The sequence below is a fragment of the Physella acuta genome, unplaced genomic scaffold (genome assembly GCF_028476545.2).
Source record: "Physella acuta isolate Inbredline_101_S28 unplaced genomic scaffold, ASM2847654v3 ptg000369l, whole genome shotgun sequence".
Classification (NCBI taxonomy): domain Eukaryota; kingdom Metazoa; phylum Mollusca; class Gastropoda; family Physidae; genus Physella; species Physella acuta.
In genome coordinates, this window is record NW_026731888.1 from 258,742 (window position 1) to 271,114 (window position 12,373).

The window sequence follows — 12,373 nt, forward strand, 5'->3', positions numbered from 1 at the left end:
ATCAGTAGTAACTTGGGATCTTAAGTGACCATTATCAGCACTTTATTAACATTTGTAGTGTGAGATCATCAGCTAACCCCAGTCACCTGCCTGATTAAGTCACATTTATTACATCATCCCCACTTTTGTTACTGAACACTTTAATCTTAAAAGTAATGTTGTTTCACTTATTTAGTTAAAATTTAAAAAAAAATAGACATTCATACAATATTGCATTGTCATTGGTAGGTTATTTTGTTTAGTGATGGGTAAAAATTGAGTTTCAAAATTGACCGCAAAGCCACCCACGTACAGACAGATAGATAGAGATTCATTGTGATCTAAGAAAAAGCTTGTAGAAAGAACAATATTAAGAAAACTGAATGTTTATTATAGCTTTAGTCCAATGTTGTGTCAATGAGTATGCCTCTACAGTTTTTTCCTCATGTATGTTATGTAAAACATTGCACAGTAAGCCCAAAGAACCATGACATTTTCGACATGGAACATTGACCCAAATAAAACATGCACTGACATTCAATGTTTCCATTAGGCTTGTCAGTTCAAGCATAGTAGGCCAACATATTAAGGTTACTAGGCTATTAGACTAAATAAGTGTAATTTGTTTTCCTATAAGAACAATTAGCAAAGACTTTTTCTATACATGCTGGTGAAGCATTTAGGCCACCACATGCAGCATGTATTTATGTAACAAGTGAAAAATACTAATCCTGCTTTTCCAATCACAACAACAACCTTTCATACTTGCAGTCTTTTTCCTCGCCCAGCGCAACTGATCACTAGCCTAATTTCAAAAGCCACGCTTAACTTTCTTATCTTCCATAACAATAACACAATCCTCATTTGTTTCTCTTTCCATAGTTTTCAACAGCATATTTATTATAACCCTGTTGGCTGGGGAATACTTTCAATTTTTTTTTGGTATATATGAGTATGTATAAGTGTGCTCATTTTAGTCAAAGTGCCACCAATCACACCAGAAGTCATGACTATTGTTTTTGCCTACAGGGTGGCTAGAAACCAAAAGCTTTGTCTTTAAACTGAAGAGTTGGATCATTTGCCATGTTTACTGTTACCATGTACATTTCAGTTATTCACTTCATGTTCACTGGGTCAGAAATGGCCCATGTGGAGTCTTCTTTGGAAAAAGATCATTAAAAAAAAAACCAAGAAGAATCTTGAAAAACTCAAGAGAGATCTCATCATTATGAAGCATAAGCTGGCTAATCACTCCAATCTAAGGAAACAGGACCAGGAAGCTTTGGGTCTATCAGACATCCCAGATCAAATAAAAGAGCTGGATGACATATACAGGGCTTACAATTCAAGGCTTTGTTACATCCAAATAATGTACTTTGGGGTCGTGCATAAATGACGTCACATTCGTAGAGGAGAGGGGAGGTCCGTAATTTTGTGACGGTGTGTGATGAGGGGGAGGGGGGTAGATGGTGTGACGTCATTTTTTTTCCATTATAAAAAAGCAATGTTAGAAAACGAGTTTTAGCAGGAATTTCTTTTAGCAGGAATTTCGCGTTTTAGAAAACGGTTTTAATAAATTGTAGTAGGAATTGATCAAAATACTCTATGTTGACAGAATTCTGACAAGATTTTGGAAAAATATCGATGTTTTAAGAAAAATTCAACAGCAATTTTGAGGGGGGGGGGGGGCGTCTGACTTTTTGTGACGACGTGTGACGGAGGGGAGGGGGGGAGGTAAAAATCGTTTTAAAAAGCGTGACGTCATTTATCCATAAAAATATGGTGTATTCAGGACACTTATTTCTTGTCATGCAGAAGATGAGAAGCTATAAATTTTTTTTTATTTTCGTACATCAGAAAAAAAAATTCAAGCTTCAGTAAATTAATTATTTTTAGCTTCGTAAGTTATCCTCCCACCTTCCCCAGCCCCTCACTCTCCCCTAGTATCGCACCAGCTGTTGAATGTGTCGTCATGAAGTGCCTGCATCACAACGTTAACTGCTCTACAGTGCTAGGAGCCACTGTGTAACAGGGTAACAGGTGTCAGCACTGTGTCGGGTTTGCGCCGGATCAAAACAAATTATCCCCGTTGGTTTCATGCAACTATGTGACTGTTAGGCGGTGGACACGCAATTAATGAGCTGATGGATCTGAGCGATAGAGTAGCATCAAGTAAAGCCATGCAGTCTACCGGTCAAATGTTGGCTGTTTTTTTTTAGAGAAATGACGGAGAGAGAGAGATAGAGAGGGTGGGTAGGGGGTGGTCGAAAATCAAGAAAGAAAGAAAAAGTATCGGAAATGACGCATTCGTATGACTGATTCGTTTTATTATTTATTTGTCGGTAGTTGCTGATATTGGGAGGTGTCGAACTTTCGACCGCAAACCGTTCGGTTGTCAGATGAACAATTTAGACTATAATTTAAGACTCGTTTATAACGTTTAATTTATTTATCTTTTCTTAAGTTATATTAAAATAAAAGTTTGTCAAGTCCTACATCTAGGCGTCAATGTGTTTTTATGCCCGTAGAGTTACTGTTATAAAGTCCGGATACCGTCCATTGTTTGCTTGCTACAGTGTTCATATACGAATCGTATGTATTGTATGCAATATATCTGACCTAGTATCATGTAATTACAACGGTGCTTTATAACGTAATTTGACTTAATCTATAACAACTTAGATGACTCAGGGTAAAATAAAATTGATGGTATTAACCGTTCGCTCGTGAAAAATGAATAACATTCTTAAGGAAAAAAACAAACATTTATAATCGTAGCCAACTTTATCATGACATAGGACTATCGTCTATAGACACCGATTCATTAAATGCCTAAGTTGGCATCGATAGTTGTGGGCATTAGGCTAGGCCGGCTAGGCCTATACTAATACTGTAAGGTAACATCAGTACACAATACAAAAACTAATGAGGCCAATTTATTAATAGCATGTTATAACTTAATCCATCCTATCAGTTTAGAGACGCAGAAATTGTCAATCGATACAACAGTAGCCTTCATGTAATAAGATGACAGACACTCGCTATATTTACTCCAGTCGTAGGACTGTAAAAGTTGAATTATTGGCTCCACGAGACATGACCAAATCATATCAAACAGCTTAGGAAACTCAAGTTTTTTTTCCAAACGGGTGAGAAAAGGTGCCAAGTGCATTTAGAAGAAAAAAAAACTAATTATTTACAGGGTTTCTTTCAGACATCTTTCTCTCGGTAAAAGCTCAATTCCCCCCCCCCCTCCACCCCCTTGATATTATTAGCTTACAAACTCATAAGCGCTATAATAACGTTCCAACATAGAGTCAATCGCATTGTACCATTAGAGTGGAGTGAAAATTAACATCAGGGCAGAGGGGACGACCATAGTAGTATGAAAATGTCTACAAAACAGACCTGGTCGAAATCTTTGGGGGAGGGGCTCTCCTAAAAGTAATCAAATATGAGACAGTAAATACTACCGAAAACAGTAAACAACTGATCGGATATACCAGCCTTTGGTGTTGGTGTTACCTGTATAAAGTAGGCATCTCAAAAGTGTATCATTTAGTCAAGACTTTAGCAGTCCATTTATAAAAATTACAATTGAATGGTATTGTGCAACAATACAATTGATAATAAAACCACACAGTTTATCCCTTTTGTAAAACGCTATCGATTAATTTGATTAGAATTCGTGAAACCACTTTTTAACTAATGCAAAAGCTTAGGCGTCATTGCTAACAGCTTGTGTTTGACAAAATGGTAGATATATATATATATATATATATATATATATATATATATATATATATATATATATATATATATATATATATATATATTAAAGTAGGGACAAGCTACATGGATATTCGATCCATGAGCTTCCTACCAGTTCTAGGTTATTATACGACAAAAGCATGGCCACCTAGATATAGGATATTGTGACTTACATACATTCTCGTTATCAATAAATGACTAACTAGATAAAGTAATCCATTTAGGACTTCAGTGACAATTTGTTTAGATTTTAAAAGGAATTTGAGCAGTTACGTTGTATTTTAAAAACAATTTTTGTAGATTGTTAAATTTTGTAAAATTAATATTGATAAATATACCAAGTCCTAATCCAGCCTACTTATCATGCTTGCTTTAGAAAAACTCATATTAAAAAAAACGAAACACAGCTATGAGGGGGGGGGGGGGGGGGGGGAGAGGAGAGTAAAACTGAACTGTGACTTCAGTTTAAATGAGTGGGATCTGTGTATAGTTTTTTTAACGATATAAATGGGGAAAGGGGTAAAAATTGTCATATAATGCGTGTCGTCATTTATGGACGCGGCATTAACAAGAGATAGTAAAGACTCGTGAACTACATCTGTCCCAATTAGACCCAATATGTCAGAAAACGTGTACTACTGGAGCATATAACTATAATAACTATGATTGTTGGGTCTGTACAATGTAGTTTGTAGAACATGTCATTGATACATACACGGAGGGCTTATACGGTGTGTATTAAGAATTGATAAAAATTATGTAACAGTTTACTTTCAGATGCCCTTATTTTAAATAAACAGCATTCAGCGGCTCATATGTATACATATACACATACATATATATATATATATATATATATATATATATATATATATATATATATATATATATATATATATATATATAAAGCTTGATTTAAATTGGTGATGTCAAATTGATAAGAACATGTTAAAGTTCGAACAACTAACAACTTACTTGAAAATCAATGGCCTTTCCTGCTTCAAACCTATCCCATCCTGATTTGAAGGCGTCTTTGATGCCAACACCCCGAGCTGATTGGTTATTGTTGGCATCATTTGCCTTGGCGTTTTGTTTATCATCGGAACCCTCATTTTTAGCCGACTCACCCCCATCTTCTTCTTTGTTTTTCTTTAACGACTTCAACATCTCCGTGCTGTCTAAATAGTTTCTATGGGTTTACAACCCCAAGATTTAGGATAAGTTCATGGTGGGCCCAACGCCTGATATGTTTATATAAGTCACAAATCTGTACCATACTTTCAACATCTAGTATTTTAAGGAGCCATGGAACTAAACTAAAAAAATCCTCTTATGTAACATGAAACCATATCAAGAACTCGTTTGAAAGTTTTAAAATAAACTGGATATTAAATAGCAATTCGGCACTGTTTTCTAATATTTATTAGGATCTACTTGTTGGCATAAAGATTCGAATACTGCCGCCAAAGTTGTATCTGTTACAACGACACATGCTCTCGACTAATCCATGAACTTAGATTCTGACCAGGAAATAGTGAAAACACAGCAACTTAATCATCAACACACTGAAACTCGATTTAGCACAATCTTCAACCAACACGAAACACAGGTGCGCATATCAGTAGTCGTTAAACGCCGAGAGAACCAAGCGATCCATCGATTTACGCCCGTTGCAATTATTCCGACCAATGCGTCGACGCAACATAAAATAATTAAACTATTCTAAGAACAGTTTCCGTTCATAAAAATAGTAATTATGAAAGGACGTTTCATCTAGATTGACATGGAACAAATAAAACAGATGTATCATACACACTCTTCAATTTCGTATACGACTATGTTATAACCCAATCCCTTTTTAATATTACAAAAATATGACGTCAGGTTGCGTGGGTCTCATAACCAGCCAATCGTCCAATCCGTTGGAGTTAATCACATCGATTACATAATCTCTTTAAGCCCGATAGTCCAGGTGCGTGAGTAGAAAATAAAATTCCATATTTAATCTTTATTACCCAATAAGAGGATAGGTAAGCCATCAAACAGTTGAAATCCAGGCAAACCTGGCTTCAAGAAGGATGAAAAAACCATTTAAAACTTATCGGTGGGGGAAAAACTACAAAAAATGTGTGGTGTAATACCGCGTGTGACAAGAGGGAACTAATGAGAAAACGAGAGCACCTATACAAACATTGCTATTCACCCCAGCCTATCATGTTTCAGTCAGATGACCAGATAGCCTGAAATGAATTCATTAAACCTAGCGTCCTTACCAACTAATGCTGATCGTGCTGCAGGCTGGACGAAATGATACCTTCTAAAACTATACTCGGGTAAGGGTGGAAGAAATTATACAATCTAAATCAATACTAGATCAGAATGGGTTAAAATTATATGAAATTATACTCAAGTAATGGAGGACTAAGTTAAACCTTCTAAAATAGTACTCGTGAATGAACGTGAATGAAATTATACTTTCTGAAACTATATTCAAGTATATGCACACTATTGATTCAAGCTGACCGTAATACAAATTGTTCATTTTTTATTTATTGAAAACACTGTAACATTTGGTCGAGATTTTTCCTTGGCTAAGCTGAAGTTGATTTTTCGAAGTCTATAAAAGCAAGCGTTAACGTAGAAAAAAAGTGTATTGATATTTCGTACAGTTACTTCAACCGAAAATAGGAAGTATGAGGTCACATATAGTGTAATGATTTCGGTGATTTTATTGAAATTTTAAAAGTGGGCAGGCTTATTTTTAAAAGCATAATTTGCAAAATAAGTATGTAATCTATATAAAACTCGTGTTATTAAATGTAAACACGCAACTGAACTGTTTTATAGTGCATTTCCAAAGGTCCGGGACAAATACCTCACGATCAATACCCATCCCTGACAATTACCCCCCCCCCCTCAAGTCTACCTATTATACATGCTGGGTTTGTAAAAAAAAAAAAAAAGAACACGACATTCTATAGAATGCCAATAGGGCCTATAACCAACCTGCAGCAAAGAGTTGAAAAAGCGTATTCAATCCAAAAAAATTACTTATCCAAAACTTAACGATTTAACGGTCAGATTTAATGCTAGGAGTGGGGTCGATCTACAGGGGGTTAATGTCCTACACTCGTTTATGGGCTGGGGGTTAAATTAAATGGGGGTAATTGATAAGGGGTAATGTGCTACCCCCACCCCCATATTTCCACATACCTTCACAACTCATATCATGTAACATTTTTAAAAACTCCCCTCTTTCTATAATGACCCAATTTTCCAGTACTAAAACTCACAATTTAAAAACAAATTGTTTTGGAATCACATATTTAAAAACAAATTCGGGTGTATGCGTATTTCTGTATGATCTGATGAATATTCGGTTAACAAAAGATTTGTTTAAGTAGTTTAAGTTCAAACGCTCCCACCTTACAGAAACACAATATCATAACGTTTTAGGCCTTATCATGAAATGCCGTAATGTCAGGGAGCTCACTGGTCAATTGGATGCCCAAAGTACATTTTAAATTATTTGATCATTTCAAGTTATCTGCAAAATTCAATAAGATCATCAGCCAAAGTTAATACGCCTCTCAATGTAAGCATAACAACATCAGTCCCTTCGATATTTCGCATGCATAGCACATCATTGTCTTAATTTTCTACATTATTTGCGCATTTTCGAATGTAAGTTTAACAGAAATCGTAATGCGTATAACGAACTCCTCATTAAAACGAACAAACACCCGAATATAATGTGCTCATTCACATCTATTTAACAGAGAAAGAGAGAATTTTTTAGAAAAAAAAATAACGTCTAAGGTAACATGAAAATAAAACAGTATGTCACATCCGTTTGAAGAGATACATCACGATACAGCGGAGTTACTTAAAGGACATCTAACTCTAATAAAACTGAACTGAATCCAGGTGAACGATTACAAGCCAAAACTTATAAACAGCCGAGCTGTGGTAAAAAAAATGTTTTTTTTTTTCGTGTATTGACAAAGGGATCAATCGATTATCACAGTATGAGCTACACTTGATCCGTTCGTTACAGCATAACGCAAACTAATCCTGCTTAAAATCACTGGCTTTTGCAAAACACCCCTTGACCGTACAAAAGAAAAAACGCGGTCAACGTTTGTATCACGGAGTGGTCAAGTGGTGGCCCATGTGCTGACCAGCGTTACACCTCTAACATCACAGCAACACCACTACACATTAAAATAAAACCACGCGCATGAGAGCATCCAATTATTTCACGAGAACATGCTTAAACTATACACCCTCAGTACACAGAAAGTCGATGTTAAGTTAATTTCATGTTGTGGAAGCACAGCTTTGTATACTTTAGTTGCTAGATTAAGCTCCAGCTGTGGAGTGTGGCGACACACGTGATATATTATATATGTACAGTTGGTAGGCCAATGAGCAACGATCTGTTTGAGAAGGTTCCCCAAGCCAGCAATGATCAGGCAATACACACCGCGCATCTAGAGAGAGGCAACAGGCAAACTAGTTCCCCCGACACTTTACCGTGTGCTTTAAGCACTAATAGCCAACAATAATACAACATATTAGATACATTAATATTGTGAAGCAGTTTAAAAATAAAAGATGACGGACATCGTCATCGGGATCACCCCCCTGAATAGTGTCACCCGGTGCGGTCCGCACCCCCTCCCCCCCCCTCGCTACGCCTCTGACACTTATAAAAATAAGGGTGAGTGGGGTGGTTTTGTGACGATAAATAATATTTTTAAAAAATTACTTTGTGCCTTTTCAAGCACATCATATCCAGACCCAGTTCAATTGAAAATGTTTGACAGAAACTCTTTTTTTCTTAAAATCAGAAAGATGGAAGGGGTTAGACTGAATTTTGACGTCATTTTGAGCAGGGGGTAAAACGTGTTTTTATTTTTTTTGCTGACGACCCCACAATATGAATTCATCAGCACTAAACATGCTCGAAGAACAAAATATAAAACACACAGTTCAAAGAATTATTAAATAAACTGAGCGCAAACAATAAAACAGGATGAGAGAGGAGGTTATTTTTTTTAAGACGGCATGTAGGCAGAGTTTTTTCCAAGCATCTCTTCGGGGGAGAGAAAAAGGCTACGTGTAAAAAGTTGCCAAGTAACACGTAGTGAGCAAAGTAAAGTAAATAAAACAGCAACGGTTAATTTAACACAGAAGGTATCATTTACACTCTGCAATTAGCATACCGCCATTTCTATTAGTCTAAAGTTCACCAGCTTTGATCCAAATGTGTAATTAATGATACATCAAGTGGTGGGCGGGTTACTGAAATGACTGGTTACAAAGACCAACAACCACCGGGTGCGAGTGACAGACGGGTTGTCGCCCCTGCTGCTGGGATGCTCTTTGGGTTTCCTTTGTTATTGGTTCTCAATTTGAGTTAAATGATATTTTTTTTGTAATAATAACATTTTTCCAATTATAATTTTGAGTGCCGTTGGTGGGGCTGCTAGGTTTGAGTAATGCAGCAAATTATTTTCCAGTTGCAATTTTACAGCTTCCCATTGAGACAGTTGAGGCGGGAGAGGAAGGGCGTTGTAATGGCTATTTATCATGTCACCCTGGCCATTCCACCCAAACAAACAAGGATTTAAACAGTCATTGTTGTGGTTTCCTTGTTCCTGTTTTAACAGTATGTTATATCCTAAACAGTGGCGGAATTAGGATAATATGTTCTAGTTAATTAAAAAAATTATATTCCAACAAAAACAATTAGTGTGATTTTAAAATGCACAATGTTATCTCTGTCCCATGTCATGTATTAGTCATTTTGATATATCCCTAATAAGTCTTTGTACCTGTGGTTTACCTAATGATTCTCTGATATTTCTTGATCTAGTGGTGGTTCATGTGTATGAACCATATATATCTCAACCAAAGAAAAGATGTTTAAGATTCTTAGTTTTAAGATGTGCTTTTAAGATAAGAAGCAATATTATCTTTTATATTTTATACAATTTTTATCTGTACCATTGTTCACAGACATTTTGAGGAAACTTGTAACTTACTAAACAAACATTCCATCAGGATTTTTATGGGCAAAGAATTGTTTATTTCTTTTGACAGAATGAATTAGTTGTTTTTCCAAATCTAGTCCTAGTTAATGAAAATATACCAGCAGATTTAATGTTTAACTAAACCTTTTTCTTTATTATTAATTGTATTAGTTGCATGTCAGAGGCGTAGCGATGGGGGGTACATATGTCCCCAGGCGCCGACCTTAGGGGGCGCCAAAATGGGTTGTAAAAACAAATTAAAACGTCATTTTCGCTGTATTTTGGCAGTTTGAGGGGGGGTGCAAATTAAAAATTTGCTCCCGAGGGGGCGCCAAATTGAAAGTTTGTCCCCGGGCGCCGGGAAGGGTCGCTACGCCTCTGTTGCATGTCTATTTCTGCATTTCTCAATAATTGTATCAAGATGCTTTTTGATAAGTGGGTCAAATTATGATAACAGTAGTAATATTTCCAAGAGATTTCTAGGATAGATTGTATTGTTGTTTAATGGACAAGCTGCATCATATCTTGACTGAGAGCTATGATAAGTTTTTCCAGTCATTTTCATAATCTCCACCATTAGCCTTGATTCTTGAGCTTGTTGCTGCCTGATTTTATTTTGTTGGAAGATTAAAGTACCCTCAATGTTTCTTTCTCTTACAGGCATGAAATTTGTCAACACTTCTCATAGAATTTGTTATTTTCACGCTCCTCTATTCTTCAACGTACAATTTACCAGGATTAATCCACTCTATATGATTTCATATAGTCAGTCTTGTCATATGCCAAGTATACTTATAATATGTAACCATGTAACGAATAGGTAGTCTACTAAAGTTAAGTGTGGAGTTATTTAGTAGGAAATAGTGATTTTGATGTGGAAATAGTGGGAGAACTAGGTGTTAGAGCTATATGTCTAGTACTTTGTAAGAAAACAATTTTGTGTTGCATTTTTTTAAAGACTTGACCTTCAATGATGTTAACAATAAAATAGAGGCAAGCTTTTAAGAAATGTTAAAGATCCCTTGTACGCTGTCAAATATTTACATTACCAAGTGTTGTCTCAGCACACTTACAGCACTTGAAAACTCCTGTGGGTGCTCTTGTGTCTGCATGCTGCTATTTACTTTTTAATATAGACTCCAAGGGTAAGTCTTAACATGAGCTCTTTGGTAAAGATTAAAATTCTTCAATAAAAGATTCTTTCTTTTTAAAATCCATTGCTGATGGAGAGGTGAAAAAAAATTAGCATTGTAAAGAAATTGAAATCTTACCTGGATATCTTGAGGTTTAGTTGAGACTTGAGAACGCAATTTCCTTGGCACATGTACGACTCTTTTCCTTTTGATATAAGCCTTCAATCCAGTGATGGGATCCACTGTTTCTATTGGTAGCCCTGCTGCATCAAGCACATTTTCTTCAACCACTTGCTCATCTCCTGCATCATTCAGGTCAACAATCTTTGCTGCAAGAACAATGAATTTTCCTGCTAGTCAAAATTCTACATTACATTATACACCGAAGATACATTTAGAGTTTTATTTATCTGTTATTTCTAACAAAAAATACTAGCGTATACTAGTAAATTTGAAGGTAATACCAAACATTAAGTCAAATAGTATTTAACTTGACTGAATGTTGCGGTTTAATACACCATTTTGAATTTTAAATTTCTGTTATTTAGGCTAGAATAGTGGGACTATGTATATGCCTCATCTATCCAGAACACAATATGGGCACAAAAATACATTTTGATCAGACTAAAATTAGTTATGTCAATCACTAACTCTTGTAAGTACTTACTTAGAAGGTGGGCAAAGAAGGGAAACACTTAGGATTTAATAATGAAGAAACAAAAATACAAAGAGAAACCAAAAGCCTGTTAAGAGAGCTTTGGAAGATTTCACATTGTTCCTTGAAGTATCATCTCAAGTGATCTAGCGAATCTGATGCAGAAATGTCTCACCTTGAAAAAGAGACCCTTCCATACGAACTGGTGACAATTTTAATGTTGTATAGCATTTAGATGTGGGAGCTTTTAACATTTAAAAAGCTTGTTGGCCTATGCTGCCATGCAATTTTTTAAATGGTGCATTTTGTTTTTTTAGAGATTACAAGCCAGAACATCACAGCAATTATAGAGAAAATTTAAGTCATTCATGTCAAATGAATTATATGGATTGTATTGTTAAAGAGTGTGAAACTTGAGTCTCAAATACAAATAATTTAACAAAATAGAAAACATGTGAGGATTAGGGTTTGTCAATAAAGGATTAAATAAACATAAGATGAGGTCACCAAATTACACCTCACCCCTAACCCTTAACATACATGTAAATCTAATTAAACTTGTTTTTTGTTAATTATTTTCATTTTTAAAAACAGAACCAGTAAACTTTGTCACATATATTATGGTTAATATAAGCCTAATACAATGTCTTAGAGCATGTTAAATTAAAAATATTTTATAAGACATAAAGCTTCTGCCTTAGCATATTACCTTTATAGCCCGTTACTCTTAGTGGTTGCTGAGACATGTTAAGGTTGGCGGATTAAAAACTGTATGCTTTGATTATAAATAACATTAC

At 35.5% G+C, this 12,373-nt stretch overlaps 1 protein-coding gene across 11 annotated transcripts in view; it reads right to left on the reverse strand.

Annotated features, from left to right (window-relative positions):
* The window catches only part of LOC131941668 (myoferlin), a 58,437-nt gene that overhangs the window by 31,464 nt on the left and 14,600 nt on the right, over nucleotides 1-12,373 (reverse strand). For 10 of the 11 annotated variants that reach the window (XM_059301064.1, XM_059301056.1, XM_059301055.1 and 7 more), the window contains exon 6: nucleotides 11,060-11,250. In XM_059301064.1, the coding sequence (XP_059157047.1) occupies nucleotides 11,060-11,250 (191 nt within the window). Of the gene's footprint in view, nucleotides 1-4,725; nucleotides 5,026-11,059; nucleotides 11,251-12,373 lie in introns of those variants that run through there. The other variant, XM_059301063.1, reaches the window with a different exon arrangement.